The 19,330-nt window shown below is 45.9% G+C and overlaps 1 protein-coding gene across 16 annotated transcripts in view; it reads left to right on the forward strand.

Annotated features, from left to right (window-relative positions):
* The window catches only part of BRD4 (bromodomain containing 4), a 74,561-nt gene that overhangs the window by 26,525 nt on the left and 28,706 nt on the right, over positions 1-19,330 (forward strand). For 9 of the 16 annotated variants that reach the window (XR_012650061.1, XM_075025263.1, XM_075025252.1 and 6 more), the window contains 5 exons: positions 6,692-7,010; positions 9,399-9,536; positions 11,709-11,844; positions 16,662-16,945; positions 17,502-17,861. Coding sequence is in view for 15 of the 16 variants with exons in the window: in XM_075025252.1 (XP_074881353.1) it covers positions 6,692-7,010; positions 9,399-9,536; positions 11,709-11,844; positions 16,662-16,945; positions 17,502-17,861 (1,237 nt within the window). In the remaining variant the exon portion in view is untranslated. Of the gene's footprint in view, positions 1-1,469; positions 1,569-4,280; positions 4,398-6,273; positions 6,564-6,691; positions 7,011-9,398; positions 9,537-11,708; positions 11,845-14,513; positions 14,721-16,661; positions 16,946-17,501; positions 17,862-19,330 lie in introns of those variants that run through there. The other 7 variants (XM_075025257.1, XM_075025259.1, XM_075025258.1 and 4 more) reach the window with 5 other exon arrangements.

Consider the following 19,330-nt stretch of genomic DNA (forward strand, 5'->3'; position numbering starts at 1 on the left):
TCCGAGTGGAATTTTAACAACATCAGCTGAACGTCCACATCTCGGGTTAGAAGGAAGCCGCTGCATTTTCCCAGCAGCGGTCACCAGAGGCATCAACTGAAACATGCTAAAAAATAGTTAATTAAATCTTAAACTAAGAATTTGGGAGTTAGGAAGCATTCGATGTGCTGTTAGCTGTTAACATCACCTCTCTCCCTTCCCTTTTGTCTGTTTAAGGCATGGGATAGTCGCTGCACGTGTTGATCCCTGTCTCCTGGCTCAGCAGGGTCAGAATTAAAGGGAGTGCTGGCCACCACAAATTTGCTAGTTATTCTTTTCAGCTGCTGGATTTTCCAGCCTAGCTGCTGTTTCCAGGCTATTTGTAGATAATATATTCTGGGGTGGAATCTGTAATGATGCAATTTAACCATGAATTTCAGTTTTATGTTTCATAGCTCTGCACTTTTCCTGCATTACTACCCTTGTCTTGGATTTTGGGGCTTGGATTTGCCTTTCCAAACCAAATTCCAGTTTTTCCCTCCTCCTGCACACCTGCAGAAGAAACCCACGGCTTTATTTTAGCTTTAAAATGCTGCTTTTGCGTGCTGCAAAGGGTTGAAAAGTTGACTTCAGGCTGCACTGCTGCGGGCAGAGTGAATCAGCGCTTTGGGATGAGTGTACTGCAGGGGAAGACTGTGAAGAACAAGAAATTTACAGGAGGGAGACATTCAGCCCAAGACCGGAGGATGACGTAGATCTTATTTGGTTTGTACTTAACTGATCGCTTCCTGATAACCCCTGGGGAGCAGATCATCTCACTCCGGAGCACAAATAAATGTAGATCGCTTCATTTTTAGTACTTATTTAGGCGTGATGCTTTTTCAGCTGAATTTTTATAAGCTAATTTTGCTTCTTACCCGCTGAATCGTACTGATTTTGGAGTGGAGTACATGTGCACGCCTAGTTAGCTGATAGTGTGGAGAGCGGAGCAGTGGTGATGTGGTCCGGTTATCAGAGCAGAAACGGGGTTTAGGATTAAATTCAGTCGATAATCCATACTCACACCTGCCCCAGCTTCGCCTCGCATGTGCTGCGGTCCAAGGAGACCGTACCGACTTCGTTTTGCTGCTTTTGGGCATCTTAAACCTCGTGTGTCTTCTAAAAGCAGGATTTAAGTATTTCTGTTTTCTTGAAATTAAAGTTGCTGTGGATGGGTCTGGCACTGCAAATATTGCTGTAACCTGTGTCCAGCTCTCTGTGCGATAGAAATAGTTGGTTTTAACATCCTTAGTTAAACGTCACCAAATCAAAATCACCAATTCAAAATCAAAGAAAATCCATTTTCCACTTCAGCAGCTCACCTTCCAGGCACTATCCAGGATGGGCAGATAACCTGAAAGTAACTCGTTTACAAAAAAAAATGTATTACTTGATAACGCTCATTTCTCAGGGGCTTTTTTAAAGATTAATTTCTTAATCTTTTTGTTTAGGCTGAGGCAAGAGAGGAGGAGCATTCAGAGTGGCTTCTTGCAAATGCAGCCACTCTCATGTTCAGATCTCAGAACATCTTTCTCAGTCACTTCTCTAAGGTGGGTGGTAGAGACATCTCCAGCTTTTCCCCCCGCTAGATGGGATACATCCCTGATCAAGTGAATCCTCGATGGAGTTTTGAGCTCTGCTCACACGGAACTGCCTCTTATTTTAGTCTCAAACATCTGCCTGTTTAAACCAGCCTAAAATAATCCATCTGCCCGAATAAAAACCAGCATTTTCTTGTGCATACCACCCTCTTCGAGTCATTAGGAGATAATTTTTTCCCCTCCCAGGATATTTTTCGGAGGCTGGTGCTGTGACAGCCCTCTGTGTGTTCCTGGTTATTAATTTCTCCCGCTTTTCAACTGGAAAATATTCCTGCTTTTATTTTTACGCAAGCATTCATGCCTGCTGCTATCCCAAACCGAACGTACCCATGATCCCTCCTTCCATCACTGTCCTCCAGCCTCCGGATCCCCATCTTCAGGCTTTGCCTGTGTCTCTGCTCTTCCGGCAACACTTCTTTTTCCCTCCGTAGAGCGAAGGCTTTCTCTGCTTTCTGCTTCCCAACTGCTGCCTTGCACTTGGCAAAGCCATCAGATTTATTCTTTTGTGATTCCTCTGCCTGGTGAGACCAGTCCCCACCTTGGGTGTCCTCTAGATCTGACCTCCTCCTCCAGACCCACAGTCGTGTTCCCTTTTATCCCATCAATACAGTGAATTTTCCAGACCCATTTTTCCACATTTTTCCCCCAGTGTCATCTCTGCTTCCCTCCATCCCCATCTCCCCCAGCTCAGCTTTAGGGTAGAAGAAGGAGAGGTCTTTCTGCAGGTCTTGGGTTCCTCCTAGCCTGGCAGTTCCCTCTGCCGGCTCCTGCACTGCATTACAGCCCTTTCCCTTCCCGCCTCTTCCCTAGGGGAAAAAAACCCAACAGGATTTTTTTTTGGCAGGCAGAATTAAAATCACATGGATCCGGCCAAGCGCAGGGAGTGCAGTCCCGGTGAATCTGAGCCTCTCTATGCTAAATAATATCCCAGCGAGGTCCATCCTCCCCCATCTCACTTATACCTTTGCCTAATAAAGTGCCTAAACATTAATCACAGTAATCTAGTAAGCATTTTTCCTGATTTTCCCATGTTGCTGTGAATAAGTATGTTGTCTTCAGCCAAACGAGAAAGTACGGCATGGGGCACATCAGTCTGGCTCTTATCAGTAAGGTTAATGACGGTGTTCTGGTCACCAAATCTTGAGATGGTGCTATGTGGGGGTTTTCTTAATCTACAGATAAATTACTTTCCTCCTATTAATTAATCTATAGATTTAGGTGGTGCTATGTTTGGGTTTTCTTAAGCCTAAGAAAGTAAGAAAACCCGAAGGTAGCGCTAACTGTAGCACAACCTATACCACAGATTAGATTTCTAATCTAATACAGGTTAGATTTCTAATCTATAATAGAGATTAGATTAAGCAAACCTGAACGTAGCACTATCTATAGCACAATCTATAATACAGATTAGATTTCTAACCTAATCTAATACAGATTAGATTTCTAATCTATAGTATATAGATATATTCTATCTGAATACCCCCAAGAAATTCTAATCTATAATATAGATTAGATTAAGAAAACCCAAACATAGTACTTTCTTCATAGAGTAAGAAAGCCCTAATGTAGCATCTATAGCGCAATCTGTAATACAGATTAGATTTATAGATTATACCTTCCTGTACAGTAAAATCTAGGCTTACGTTCATCCTGCAGCTCTTCTTTCTGATTTTGCTGCTGATTTTTAACCACAGAGGACACACAGGTCTATGAAACCCCATTTCTTTGAACTCCCCAATGTTTGTCTTCTGTGTCAGAGAAGATTCTCCATACTGATAATTTTATTTTTTTCCTGGGAGGATCCCAAGCGTGCACGCAGCAGTGATTTCCGTATTTCTGGTGAGAGATGAGGCTGGTGATGAGCTGGGGCGATGCTGCTGGGGTGAGACCGCGCTCACCTTTAGGTGAAGTCAGGCTGCGAATGCTTGGCCCGTTGAGCTGGGCCGAGCAACTGTTCAAAATTGAAGTTTTCTGATTTTTTTCTGATATTTTGGTACACACTGATAATGTGAGAAGGGAGCCATGACGTAACTGGGGAGAGAGTCAAAGCATCCTTTTATTGGGGGAGAGAGGAGAAGTGTGGTGTAAATTGGTGTATTTTCAGCTAATCCCTTCAAAAAAAGTCACTAGAATTTGAGAAGGAGGCTGGTAGGATCCCTCCAAAGGAGCAAGGAGACGGTGAAAAAGATAGGTGATAAATAAGATACATGAAGAGAGTGAATCTGATATAATCCTTAACTGCCTGCATGGGTGGTTAGAGCCTTGGCTTTTAGGTGGAAGGGGAAGAAATTAAACATGATGAAACATTTTTGCTTCTCTTTAAAAAAAATAACAACTCCTTGGCTTCCTCTTACGGCTGGCTCTGGGAGAGCTATTGTATTAAGAGGGAGCAGAAGGAAATCAATTGGTCGCAGTCCTTGAAATGCTGAATTTCAGGAAGGCACTTGCCCTAAAAGTGGAAAAATACCTGGGAAGAACTTAAATACCGGTGCCAGTTCCTCGTTTTTTCGTAGGTGTCTCGTGTTTGCAGGTGTCTGTAGACTTCTTTGCTTCGCTGGACTATCGATGTACGTTTAAAAAGATAGAATTCTCTGGAGGTAGCCTTCATTTCTGATGCCTTGGGTTGATGCCTCAGATTAATTGCTTTGTTTGTTTCATCAGATACAGTATCTAAAGGCATTTGTGCCTGAAGCCACAGAAGATAGATGGACAAGCCAAGCAACTTCTGACTCTGCATCATTTTCTGGGGCAAAATTATATGGCAATGTATCCTACAAGGTAATGTAGCCCCTTGCAGTGAGTAAAGAGGATTCTTTTTGCTTGGCCACCACTTAATAAGAACAGTTTATCACACAAGAGCTTCCCTTTAGTATGCAACCTAGAGGAATGAGCACCATCCCGAAGCAAAATTCAAGGAATTTTGCAAGAGAGGGAAATCCAGATTGTCATGTTTTGAGTCAGATCTCCCCTGCAGAGAGTGGGCAGGCTACCCTGCTAACGGGGAAGAAAAGCAGGAGCAAAATGAAAGCTGGCAGTAGAGAGGTTTCACAGGACAGCTGAGCTAACAGCTCTCTGGAAGTGATACTCCAGTATCCACAGCTATAAAATCTCCCGTAAAATATCCCGGGTGAACGAAGGGAGTCTGCCGCAGCGATCTCACCGCTTGAGTGATGCTTCAACTCGCTTGGAGCCCTGAAAAGTCAAAACCCATAATCTAAAAACCAAAATCTGATGTTGCCCTGGTGTATTAGGCGGTCGGTGTTAGTTTTAGGCCAGTAAAAGCAACGGACCGCAGACTTTAAGCAGGGGTTTAAGACTGGCTGAGGTTTTACGGGGACTTGGAAGCAGTTGAGGGACGTAGCAGGTAAAATTGCATAGATGCTTCATCTGTCTGGCTCTTAGTCCCTTGCTGCAGTACATGCAGAGACATCTGCGCATCCAGACCATGACCAGAGACACGGGGCTGTTCTATGGCATCAGGCTAAAAACCCAAACCCATGGCCAGATGCTTGTTGTGAGCATATACATACCTATATATACTTATATACTGACTCAAGGCCAAGTATACGTGCAGAGGTTTGCTCCGCCGAGGTTAACACCTCGGTGCCCAGTGGGGTTTTTTTCCAGATCATGCAGGGCTGGCAGTCCTAAACCAAATCAGTTCTGCCCCAGCTGAGAAGTTACTTGATAACCCCATGAGTGGAGAGATGGGAAACCTTTTCTTCCTCGCTTTCCCCTGGGTGTCACTCGAAACTGGTGAATAACAAGGCTCTTAATTCATCTTGCATGATATATAGTGGTCTTCTCTAATTAATAGCTGCATGTCTTAAGTTTAGTGTGTGCTACATGTGCTCAGTGTTAAATTAGATGAAGGACGCATGTCACGGAGGGTGTCTTTACATCAGGAACGTCCCACATGCCCAGCAAGGGTGGGGATTCACCGTGTGGTGGTGGTGAAGCTGCCGGTTCACGGCGGCTGGTCTTGGCTCAGTGGTGACCCCTTCACGCAGCTGTAGCTTAAGAAGATGAACGGGCTGCGTGTGGTCTTTGGCGAGCTCTGAAGTATGCCCTGGGAGAAGTCCGTAGGCTCAGCAGAAATGCCTTTTTTCACAAGTTTCTGGTTTTCAGAATGATATTTAAATTAGCCACCTAAAGATTACTTATCTAAATTATCTACCTAAATTATCTGCCTTAAGATTATCTACCTAGGTTATCTACTTCAAGATTATCTACCTAAAGTTTATCTACCTAGATGATCTACTTAAAGATTATCTGCCTAGATTGTCTACCTAAATAAACTACCTAAAGTTATTATCTACCTAGATTATCTACCTAAATTAACTACCTAAAGATTATCTAGCTAGATGATCTAGCTAAAGATTAACTACCTAAAGCTACTATCTACCTAAATCATCTACCAAAAGCAGATAATACGAATTAAAGGTGGGTCTGTCCACTGCCTGGTTCAGCTGAAGCATCCCGCGCAAGCTCAACGTCCACCTAAAAGACAGAGTTCGGCATTAAATTGGGGTGAGCTGACCCGTGGTGGTGGGGTGGGGACTACAGAGAAGCTGAAAGGAGATAAGTGTGTCACCCTACACTCCTTCAGTTGGAGCTGAAAGTTGGCCGACACCAACTTAACTTCTCTTCCCAGTGTAGGCGAACCCAACCCTGGAGCTGAAGCTGGTACCTGCCGAGAGTGAGCAGCATTTTACTCATTAGAGCCTCGTTTAGAGGCAACGAAAGCTCTTTATGGAGACCATTGGAGTCCTCGTTGACCAGATTAGGAAAGAACAGGGATAAAACTCACGCTCGCTAAGGAGCGGAGAGGCAACGCTGACGCCTGACATGGAAGAGACGGCAAATTGCCTCGGAATGTCCTTTCTTACCCCGGGATGCAGAATGCTGACATCATTTGTTGGGACAACACAACGCTGTCACTAAGTGAGCAGGGCGCAAGGTCTAGTTGCCCGAGCTAGTCTGGCGGAGGTCCGCCGGTTTATTTTTAAGCAGCGCCTTGTACCAAAAGCTGGGATTGAAGTGACCTCCTCTCCCTTCTCCTTGTTTTGCAGGGTGTCCGGTGAGGAATGCAATGGGATCAATAGCATGTCGGCGGAGAGCGGCCCTGGAACAAGACTGAGAAATTTGCCGGTAATGGGGGATGGACTAGAAACCACCCAAATGTCTACGACGCAGTCACAGGCTCAACCCCAACAAGGCAGTGCTGTAGGCGTTAATCCCCCTCCGCCGGAGACCTCCAACCCCAACAAACCCAAGCGACAGACCAACCAGCTGCAGTATCTGCTCAAGGTGGTGCTGAAGACACTATGGAAGCACCAGTTTGCGTGGCCTTTCCAGCAGCCCGTGGATGCCGTCAAGCTGAACCTCCCTGTAAGTAGAGGTCAAGAGAACAGGCGATGGTTCTCGGTGGAAGGAGCGAGACCATGCAGGTCTGACACCTGCATCTGCCCTTCTGAAATCACAGAATCCATCTTCAGTGGTTGGACTCGATGATCTTAAGGGTCTTTTCCAACCTACATGATTGTATGATTCTATGGTCTTTTAGAAAATACACACGCGAGGAGGAATTTCCAGTGGCTCAGCTACTGCTTTGCGCTGTACCACCTTCCTCTTCCCTTTGGGATGCGGATAAGAAAGTAGAAATAATATTTCAGGAGTCAGGGAGGGTGCCTCTGCAGTCCTTTGTCTCCCAGCCAAGCATCAAAACTTAATAAGCACCAAAACTTATTACGCATCGAAGATTATTAAGCAAATCATCTGTTGAGTTGGGCTCTGCCTTACTGCTCCCCAAAGCCCAGCGTGCTTTTCTGTGCCTTGCTTAAACCCTTGCTTGATCTCCACTGCTTTATCAGCAGTCTTTTTTTGGAGATTAAAACACTCGGAGCTTTTAATGGAGCATCCGAGTACTCAAAACAGCCACTGTGCCTCTTGTGCCTTGCGGCGCCATTGGTAACACATGAGATATTTCCTAAGGGATGCCAATTTTAAGTTAATTTGCAGTAAATTGAGGGGGTCCAGTGCACTGTTGGTTAAGTCTGCAGATGACACCAAGTTGGGCAGGAGTGTTGATCTGCTGGAGTGTAGGAAGGCTCCACAGAGGGATCTGGACAGGCTGGATTGATGGGCCGAGGCCAGCGGTATGAGGTTCAACAAGGCTGAATGCCGGGTCCTGCACTTGGAAAGCTGCCCAGCAGAAAAGGACCTGGGGGTGTTGGTCGACAGCCGGCTGAATGTGAGCTGGCAGCGTGCCCGGGTGGCCCAGAAGGCCAACGGCATCCTGGCTTGTGTCAGAAATCGTGTGGCCAGCAGGACTGGGGAAGCGATCGGCCCCCTGTACTTGGCACGGGTGAGGCCGCACCTCGAATACTGTGTTCAGTTTTGGGCCCTTCACTACAAGAAAGACATTGATTGAGGTGCTGGAGCGTGTCCAAAGAAGAGCAACAAAGCTGGTCAAGGGTCTGGAGAACAAGGAGAAAGGTCTAGAGAACTTATGAGGAGCGTCTGAGAGGACTGGGGTGCTTTAGCCTGGAGAAGAAGAGGCTGAGGGGAGACCTCCTCGCTCTCTACAGCTACCTGAAAGGAGATTGTGGCGAAGTGGGTGTCAGGCTCTTCTCCCAAGTGACAGGACGAGAGGAAACGGCCTCAAGGAGGTTTAGATGGGATATTGGGAACAATTCCTTCACCCAAAGGGTTGTCGAGCACTGGAACAGGCCGCCCAGGGAAGCGTTGAGTCACCATCCCCAGAGGGATTTAAAAGACATGTAAACGTGGCACTTGGGGACACAGTTAGTGGTGGAGTTGGCAGTGCCAGGGTAATGATGGCACTCGATCATCTTCAGGGTCTTTTCCAACCTAAACAATTTTATGATTGTAAATTGGCACGGAAGCCTTCTCCCTGCTGCGCAGGGGTTGCATCGCTGCCTGCCGGTGTGCTGCCTGGCACATCACAGATGGAGAAGGGAACAGTGCAGCCCTTCCCATTGCCCGCTCCCTGCCTCAGCCTGGGCACCATCACCAGGAGAAGTTGGAGTAAAACCCAAAGAGCTAGCAAAAATTGAAATGTAATTTAGAGTTTATTTATTGTAGTAAATCTCCTCTGCTGCACGTCTGGTTTGGACCCTTCCAGCTCCCACCAGAAGAGGTTTGTTCCCTCTCTCCCTTGAGAGAGCTGTTTCGGCTTAACACCCACTTTTACCTTTAAGATATAATAGCTCTAAATTTATAATCTATTACCCAAACATTAGGCTATTTAATTTCTTCACGGCAGGAACAAGCTTATTGTTGCATCTGGAGAGCATCAGTTCTATAGCAACGGCATTTCCAGCCTTTTTTTTTCCCCCTAAATATTATACCTAAAAATAGAAACAACTTCTTTTATATTAATCTGGATGTGTTTAATGGGCTGTAATAAATCTGATTTCCCCACTTCTCATGTAGCTGTGTTAAACGTGACCTCCTGCAAAGGGTCATTCGTTTCCCATAAGAATTTTAGAAAATACTCAGCACCGTTACCAACTGAAAACCTAGAATCGGGAAATTTTGATGCCTCTGGGGTTAAATTACTCCTCTACCAAAGGTTTGTTTAATTAAAAATCCCAGCTGAGAGGCTGATGGGGATGAAGTCTGGCAGCTGAGTATCTGCTGGGCATGGAGGATCTTGCCCAGGACTGTCCAGGGGTGAGATGGAGGAATCCCAGTCCTTAAACTGGGCGGATGTTTTAGTTCCCACACTGACCTCTCCTTCTTTGCCCTTTGCAGGATTATTATAAGATAATTAAAACTCCAATGGATATGGGAACAATAAAGAAACGCTTGGAGAATAACTACTACTGGAACGCTCAAGAATGTATCCAGGATTTTAACACGATGTTTACAAACTGCTACATCTACAATAAGGTACGAAAAGTTCCCGAATCTGCGTTTTTCCAAAGGGAATCTTCCATGTCCTCGATGGACCAGCACGGAAATGCAGACATTGTTTGAACGGTCCTTAAAAGGAACGACCACAGAGATCAGCTTCTTTAGGAAAACAAACGGGATTAAACCGATGGGAGCTCAGGCGCGTCTTGTCTTCTGCTGAGAAGCAAGATGCAGACAGGGCTGCCTTAGCAGCCTTCCCTCCCGGAAAAATTATTAGCAGATATCTTCAGTCTAGACATTGTTTCGTTTCTTTTTTTTTACTTAAAAGGAAATTTTTAAGATTTTCTTAGGGTCTGTCGAGCAGAGCCATGAATGTTATCAGACAAATACTTGAGAAGTAGATCTGTGCTTTGTATTTTCTCTTGCTTTGTTAAGAAGCCGACTTAAGGCTCGTTTGAAACTCTGAAATGTGGTAGGGATAAAAACAAGGGATATACGGAGCAGCACATTGAGTTTGTCATGCCTGACCCTGACCTCGTTGTAGAAGATTCCCCTCCAGACAGTGAGAAACATCCTGAAAACCATTTTATAAACAGTTGTGCAACCACCTGGGGTGCAGGAAAAAATGTGTCGGCCGAAACCCGGGGGTGGTGGCGGAGCTTGGAGAGTTAGAGAAGGTTCTCAGAGGTGGTACCAGGCTGTACTGACCACAAGATGCTAGCTCGCTATCTTCTTATGTAGGAAGAGGACAGCAGATAACAAACAAAGGGTTTACTGTCGTCCTCGAGGTCAGCAAGATGTGGTCAGAGCCTCAGTGTTCCCTCCGTCCTTTTCCTTCTCCGACCAGTCCACCCTTTCCTCTGCTTGCCCAAGTGGTTCGGTTCCCATTTGGTTTCTGCCCTCCTTGTTTCTCACAGGTCTTTTCTCTCCATCCCTGTCACGTGCTTTGACCTTTTTTGCCTCCTCCTCTCAGAAATATTACACAAGACCTTTTTAGTTTTTTCCAAATAAATAGTGGGTAGCAGTTTGGGTCCTTCAAAACCATTTCCTTGGTCATTGCCCTGTCTGGTTTGAGCCAGCATGATGCAACTGGAATGAGGGTAGGCTCTTAGAGGCTTCAAATTACTCATATGCGCCTTAAAGTCTTCTGCCACGTTCTCCCGCCACGGTGTCTTCCCCCTGCCAGCTTTCTCCCTGATGTCCCCTGTCCACCCTGAGCTTTGCTGGTCTCTTCCAAGCTGGAAGGCAGAAAAGCATCTAAGGTATAGAAACATCTCTGTGGACCTCACAGGGTCTGCAGACCATCAGCCAGGCAGGTTTGTGCATGCCGTCTGATGGGCAAACGTGGTTTTAACTGTCCTTGTGCTGATGGCAGAGCTGGAGCTGCCTTCTCTTGGCGTCACCATGTTGTGACAACGATGGCCATTGGTTTATCGTCATCGCATCAATCCGGACTCTTGTTCTGTTGCTGCCTGCCCTTCCCTCTCTGCCCAGTGTTATTATTATCCGTAAAACAACTTCAAAACCTCATATATCTTGTCTCTTCTCACCCACGCTCCTGCAGGGTGCCCCTGGACAGAAGATCTCATCCTCTCTAGGTGTCCTCCATTCTGTTTTACTTGACCTTTGCAAATACAGGCTTCTCCTCCGGATCTATAAGGACTGTTTAGTGCCATCCTTTCCTTCTGCGCTGATTTAGCAACAAATAAAGGTCCCCAACTGTCAACTTCCTCCTTAAAAAACTCCTTTTTTGGAGGAGGAAATTTCCCTGCAAGCTCGTATGGAGTTCTTCTTACCCCCTACCCTGATGCTCTACGGAAAGACCTCTCCCATGAGACCCGCCAAGTCAGGGGGATCGCGTGTGGTGGAAATGACTGGCTGGCATGAATCCAGCTCTTTCTTTTTCCCTCTTTTCCCTCCTCCGTTCGTTCGGCAAACAGCCTCTGCCGCATGCAGGTAATACCGTGCGTTGGTTTATTCTCCAGGGTTTCTCTTTGGTGATCTCCCTGCCCATCACCTGGTTTTACCTATAAAATACAAGGGCTTTAAGGTGACGATTTGTCTGTGCGTTCAGGGCTTGGGATAGTATCCCGTGCGCCTTTCCACTGCACCGTAATGGAAGTAGCAGCACTAAGGAGGTGAAAATACAAAGTCCTCTCTCTGGAAATATATATCTTGCCTAATTTATCTTATCTGTTTTTCCTCCAGCCAGGGGATGACATAGTCTTAATGGCAGAAGCTCTAGAAAAGCTTTTCCTGCAGAAAATCTCCGAAATGACCCAGGAGGAAACGGAAATCGTTATAGCCCAGACGAAAGGAAGAGGACGTGCAAGGAAGGAAGCAGGTACGATGCTTATTCGTACAATGTTTGTAATTAAGCCACGCTCAACTTCACGTGGCGTCTTGACCACAAGCCCTGGACCTGGTTTCATCCTATGTAAATTGGGGTGTTTAATTGGGGTGTTAATTAAACCCAGCCATCCTTGCATGGGATTGCCGTGGTTGTCAGTGTTCTCAGTGCCTCACTTTATTGTGTAGAGACTCTCAGATTGGGTGGGAAGGAGGGCAGCTGCCTTGTGCTCTTGCCTATCTGCATGAGACTCTCTCTAATGAAAGGCAGGGCTGAGTGATGTCTTAAAAATCCCTCATCTGTAGCTTCTGGGCATCATTTTTAGGGGAGGAGGAGTGTTGGGGACAGACAGCAGTAAATCCAGCACTGCTAAGGCACGTGTATTTATAGTGCTGGTGAAATGTCATCTTTCCCGGCTTTTCCGTGAAGGTTAAAAAGCTGAGAGCAATAGTAAAAGTTCCATTTCTGCTGTCGGGGAGCCAAGATGATGAACTATCCCTTGCAATACCTCAAGGGTAAAGTACAGCTGTTAAAAAGCAGCATAAATTCTGTTGTATCAGAGTTTCACAGCTGCTTTTCACGTCCTCCCCTATGGACTCCCTCTCGTAAAAAAGCTGCGTTGCGTTAGAAAAGCATCGGTGGTGCCAGAAGAACCGATCACAACATGACAGCTACAGACTGACAGGGGAATCCTGGTGCGGAGAGCATCTGAAAACAGTTCTGAGCATCGCAACCCACGGCTGTCCTCCAGAGAACTTCCTCAAATTATAATTTCCACGCCTCATTTATTAATTTTGCCATAACTGGAGGGTAGATAATGATGCTTGACGAGCTTACCGTCCTTCAAAAGGATGCATTGCCCCAAGTGAGGTGGAATGCCGCTCCCCGAAGATGAATTCGCTTTGTGCAGACCTTACCCATGCTTGGCCAGAATCCCAGAACCCCCCCCTTTTTTTTTGCAGCCAAACTGATTAATTTACCTTGTCTTGCTCTTTCACAGGGCTGAAATATTAACCTGCATGCTTTAGGCTCTGCATAAAGTAGAACCGCAGCATTTTGAACCCTGTTTAAGGTTATAAATCAGTAAAATGATGTTCTGTATTTGTGTCTGTTGATCCCTTAAGACTTTATGTTAATGACGTAGGCTTTTTTTTTTGAAGCTTTGCTCCCAGATTAGTAATTTAAAGGATCAAAAATTACCATTTTTCTCACTTAATCCAATCTTCTCTCCGCTGTGTAATATAAAAGCACAGTTCTACCACCGAGTCATTTATTTACGGTCTGTCCCATAGAAGAACATCTAATACAGAGTAAAAAAAAAAATCTCTGCTGGCCTTTAGAGAAGGAGCGCGCTAACTAGCTGCCAGGTTAGGTGTTTTCCTGATACATTTCTGGTCTGAAATAACATCATTATATTGAAGGCTCCCTTGTTTTCCAATCTGTGTTCTCCATAAAAATCTGATTCTTTGGCTATAAGGTTTTTTTTCCAATCTCTTAGTCCTCCTTTACAGCTCTTCTATGAACCCTCTGCAGTTTTTCACAGCAGTAACTGTGGACACCATAACTGGACATAGATATAACTGATACTAGAGGTAAAATAACATTCCGATTCCCCAGTTTATACCTCAAGGATTTCATTAGCTCATTTTTTGGTATATCAACCATTTTCTAGGCTCGACGTCAGCTGCCAACGCCATTGGATCGTCCCTCAAAGGGTTGAGAACATCCTGGCTGTGACTTGATCTCAATGGCACCTCATCAGTTGCATGTCCACTTTCAAGATCCCCTTCTTATTTTTAAACATCTCTCATCTCCATCTTGTATCATTCTTACTCTTCTAACCCAAAAGTTTTGTGATACCAAGGAAAATGCCATGTGCAGGAGTGTCCCTGAACTTGTGTCACCAAAAAAAATGTTTTCACTGTATTTACTGCCTGTGAGCTGGCACGAGCATCCCGCAACCCTTCTGGAATGCTGTGAATCCTCGTGTCTCTTCTTGTCTCAGCCTCAGACTGGTGGTGCTGGGATGCCAACAGGTTATTTTCCAAGATTTACTGGAAAATCAGCAGGAGATAACCAGGGAGCTTGAGGGTCGACCCTGGAAGGGTTTGGGGACCAGTTGTCGGGTAATTAGAGGGGAACTGGGACTTCAGTAGTTGCTGTTGGAATATCCTCAGTAGCTGTTGGAAAAGAAAACATTTTCTGTACTGCCATCACCCGGACAGCGAGTGCAAATTCAGAGCAGCACTGTTTACTAAATCTCCTGAGTCTTCCCCGATCTATTACTGACAATCGTCATCTTTCTGTGAAGAGGGACTTTGTACCATTTTCAGAATATCTTTTCATCTAAAACACCGAGGAACAAAAAAAGGGTCGTAAAGCTGAACATTTCAAACTGCTTTAATTATTTTGGCTTTATTTTCTTTTCCCTTCCCTTGGCAATTTTTTACTGTCCGTGTCTCTCTCTGTTACAGGACTGTGCGCGTGTCCACGCGTGTTTTTCTTGCATGACTCTAGTTCTCCTTCTCTCCGTGTCATTGAGTCCTTTTGGCTTCGTGAAATCCAGGTTTTGAAGCACCAACAAACCCAATTGATGCTTTTGTCCTGCGCGTGACCAAGTCGTGATTTCTTGTAGCTGAGATTTTTTTTGTTATTTTTTTTAGGCACTGTCCCTGATATTCCATTACTGTGTGCAGGGAGAAGCTCTCCTTGGTTAGAAAATTATTGGCCATCACCTTTCTCAGCATCTCTTTGAAGGAGAAGTGATGAAATCACCCGTAGAGAAGATCTTTTTACCTACACGGCGTAGAGAGGCGCTTACAAACTTGGGTCTCCTTTCCTCTGCCGCGATCCTGTAGCATATATAATGTGTAGGTCCCCACCTGAGCTCATCACCTTCCAGCTCTTCACCTATAGTATTGACCAGCTCTCCAAAGAGAGCTGTAGGTTCATCTGGAAAGCCTGTATGGCCCGTATGTAGTCTGGGGCATCCCACACCTGGTGCTTCTACGTTGTGATTTGCTGTATAGAATAATAGAGTAGAATAATATGATAATGTAATAACTATATACTTGCTATCTAGAATATCTATTTGGCGACCTGCAAGATCATTTTGCCTAGGCTGCTATGCCTACTGTTAAATCATATTGCGCAGTAAATAATTCAGTGTATAATAACTGATTTGGGGTTAAATTATTGAAAACCAGGTGTGATGCTGGCTGGAAAGCTTTGCTACAACCCCCCCCTCCCCCAGGGTTTCTAATAGAAATCTCAAGCTCCTGTGTAATGTGGGAGGTGAAATATATTGACTTTGCCTACGCAATGCAGAGCTGGTTCACAGTCCCAGCAGGAGCCACAGGATCCCAGCAGGACCAGGGGATCCCAGCAGGACCCCAGGATACCTCTGGCTACAAGTCCCCACCTTATTTGGAGACATCAAGACTCCGCTGTCATTTTGCAAGGAGAATGGGATGAAAACTCCCAATTTTATTCTCTGAATAGGTTCCTGTTTTGGCTTTAGTGGAAATAAGCTCGCTAGCGGTCATAGTTGAGCATCTGTTAACACGCAACGTTCTTCTAGTGGGATTGCAATAATTGCAGCTCCTGCGGACTGACTGGAAACAAATCTGGCTGCATTTCTTCTCTAATTAATTAATTTTTGGGAGTGATTCTTGGAAGAGGTGTTGGATAGCCGGCAGGGCAGGACACATAGCTAACGTGTCACGCTCGGGAGAGTCTCCTTGTTGAGAGAGCGGTGAAAGAGCAGCCAGACTCCAGTCTGCAGCCTGGGAGGTGAGCATAGGTACAGATCGAGCGGTAGGATTCCTCTCTGCTCAGGGTGAGTGTAAAGGATAGTCACCATGTTTTAAAAGATACCAAGCTGTCTCCTTGCTGAAGATATAAATCCGATTATTGCTAATGAGGTGCATTTGATATCTGACGGAAGGTGCTCCTCTAATAACTGCTGATCGCAAACCTTCTCTGGACTTTGGGGTTGATCTCACTTTGCTCATACCTCCATCTTTAAGATCTGCTGGAAGCCTCGTGGTGTGTCTCGGCATCATCTGAGCTTTGCAGCATTACCCTTTGGAGGGTGTTTCATCACAGCGGAAAGTTTGGAAGCTTGATCAGAGCTTTGCCCCACAAAGCAGCAGCTTCAGCAGGGAGGTGACTTGTCCGGCGACACTAGAAGGTCCAAGGACAGCGCTGACGTTTCCAACCTCGTGTCCCAACCTTTACGGTTGCTCTGTGTTTGAAATCCCTAACGAGGACCTTGCTCTCCAGCCGTTGGGAGAGATTTGCCCTGGATAGTATCAGCTGCAAGGACTTAAGTCTCCAGGAATTAAACTCACCTTGATAATAGAGCACAAAATTGCTCCTGAAGGAAGAGCTGCCCAGTTTTGGCTCCAAAATACTGATAGTCAAGAACCATTGCCTAGGAAAAAAGGGTAGGCAGGAAAAGATGTGCTTGACTCCTTGCCCTGCCTGCAAGAAATCTTGTGGGAAGGGAAGGGGAAGAGAGGAGGATGCCTTTTGCCTGATCTTGGTCTTTTTCTGGAGGGGTTTTGGCACAGTAAGGTCCTGAGCTGCTTCACTATTTCACCTAGCGAGCCATAAAAATAATCCTCGTGAAGGAAAACGTGGCGAGTGTTTGTCCCTGACTGGTTGCTCAAGAACAGGAACTGCAAGATATTAATTGTCTAATGAGGAATATGCTTTAAATGGTGGTATTACGAAACATTAATTGTTTTCCCGTTAAAACAACTAAGTTTGAAGGGAGAAGCAACCCTTTCTTTCTTTTCTCTTGGCAGTGACATCCAAACCAGGATCATCCACGGTACCGAACGCAACCCAAGCATCGTCCCCGGCGCAGACACAGGCGCCGCAGCAAAACCTCCAGTCTGCGCAGACGACTCATTCCTTTCCTTCCGTCACCCCCGACCTCATCGTCCAGACCCCGGTAATGACGATGGTGCCTCCTCAACCTCCTGCACCTCCTCCGCCTGCTCCCCAGGCCCCCACACCGCCGGCTCCAGCTCCCCAGCCCATCCAGACTCACCCTCCTGTTATCCCAACACCCGCCCAGCCCGTGAAGGTGAGTAATTCCTTAAATATCATAACGCAATGGCTTAGATTATCTTCAAGGCGTTGAAACGCCACGGTCGGTCAAGTGGTCGCCCTTTGCTTTGCGGCTGGAGTCACATTTGAAGGCAAATGGCTGCAGTTCGGTCAAAAAATTCATGTTTTGAGAAACATGAGGAGCCTACAGTGACCCTCTCTGACACCAGTTAAGGTTAGATGTGACAAATTCCACCTGGGTTTGCGTGGAAACCCCATTCATCCTCTTAAAACCTTCCTTCCTTAAGCTTTATATGACTCAGGAAGAAAATCTTGACTTGCTGAAGTGACTCATGCCCTTGACCTTTGCTCGTACAACAGAGATAATCCATTATGTTTTTCTGTAGAACTCGGTACAGACCAACATTATCTGAATATTTTTGGAACGGCTTCCAATGTTCTTCTCGTAGCGTTGCCATGAGGCTTGAGTGACTAGCGATGGCGAATCCGAGTGAACGCTACAAGAAACACAACTCAGTTGAAGCCAAAAGTATGGTGCCAAAAGTAATATTGCTTTATTTGCTCGGTTATAGACAAAAAAAGGGGTGAAGAGGAAAGCAGACACCACGACACCAACAACCATCGACCCAATTCATGAATCGTCATCACTGCCCACCGAACCCAAGTCCACCAAGCTGGGTCCACGCCGGGAAAGCAGCCGCCCGGTGAAGCCTCCAAAGAAGGACGTTCCAGACTCTCAACAACACGTGGTAGAAAAGAGTAGCAAAATATCCGAGCAGTTAAAATACTGCAGCGGGATCATCAAAGAGATGTTCGCCAAGAAACACGCTGCCTATGCCTGGCCCTTCTACAAACCTGTGGATGTGGAAGCACTGGGACTGCACGATTATTGCGATATCATTAAACATCCCATGGATCTGAGCACAATCAAAGTAAGCTCAGGTTTATAGGAGGGGGAGGTCGGGATCGGAGCAGAAAAAAAGATCATTTTTTCCCTGCGCGTGCGCACCAGGCATCTTCAGATGTCTGCCAGATTTATTTTGGCCGTAGGTTTCTGGTACATTCGGTCTCTCTTCTTCTCTTGCTGTTATCCTGACATTTGGGAAAAAACAAACAAGTTGGCATCCTTCCAGAAGGGCTCTTAGGAAACGCTCACACGAGTTTTTTATAGAAAATTTCCATTACCGTATAAATCTACCCTTTTTTATTTAGCCCAGGAGATGGCCTCAGAGAGCATAAATTACAGGAATAAGGGGATTTGATTTAAACCAACCCCATTTTCATATTTTTTTTAAAATAAAGGCCCGTCTTTCTGAAGTTGTCTGTCTAAATCGGTCTTCTGTTAAGCACAGGTAGTTCACTCTAGCTTAAAATTGCTTCATTTTAAAGAGCGACTGCAAATTCATCCATGCTTCCCCTTGAAACTTTAATTCATTATTGGAGTTATTTAAGTGACTGCAGAGTCATCCATGTTTCCCTTTGAAGTGTTAATTCATGATTTAGAAGTCTAACTTTAGTTATGAAACCTTAATTCTGTATGTAGAAGTCTTTTAAGTTTTTAGTTCCCAAACCTTAATTCATTATTTAGACGTCTCTAACTTTTTAGCTACAGGATGAATTTGTGTGCAAGCAGTTTAAGTTTAGCTCTGACTCCTGCTTTGCCCAGTTTGGGCCTGTGTTTTAAAACCAGAGGAGTGAGTTTTCCCTTCCCACAGCCCACTCCTTGCCAAGGTTACACCGGGGCCGAAGTCAGCGAGGATCATGGCTCTTCCTTCGTCATGGCGTTTCAGACCTGTAGGATCTTGGTCGGCCAAACCTTGAGGATGCCAAATTAAATTCTTGGCTTTCTCCTCCGGACTGGCCGGTGGCGAGCGTTAGGTCTTGCACGTCCGTTGCTGCCTGTACATCTTGCTGCCCAACTGTCTGGCAGGGCTGTGTGTCTGAGATCACCCTTGGCAGAAGTTGCCAGGACAGCTGTTGAATGTTCTCCGTCTTCCAGTTGTCCAACTCAACCCCGCTTTCCCAGGGAGGGAGAAGGAGGCATGAAACTTCTCTTGGCTCAGCTGGCGTTGCCACAGCTGGACGCAGCATTTGGAAGGATGAGGGGTCATCTCACGGCTGTCTCCACCCATATCAGTCCTCCCAGCTGCACATAGGCTTGGGACAGGAGCAGGTAGCCATAGAGCAGGTCTGTGCTTTCCTAGGGTGGAGCTCCAAGCTCTAGAGACACCAGCTTGGTTCCTGGAGGAAGGGTGGATGGTTGAAAGCAGGCAGGATGGTTAAAACCTGGCCCCTGCATCAACAAAGCCTGTCATCTTCTTCCATCGTTGGGTGAAGGACCATCCTGGTGTCCTCTGTCCCTCCAACCAGGCTACACCGTTAAGGCAACTCTCGAGATCTT

This window comes from Buteo buteo, chromosome 4 (genome assembly GCF_964188355.1).
Source record: "Buteo buteo chromosome 4, bButBut1.hap1.1, whole genome shotgun sequence".
NCBI classification, from domain to species: Eukaryota; Metazoa; Chordata; class Aves; order Accipitriformes; family Accipitridae; genus Buteo; species Buteo buteo.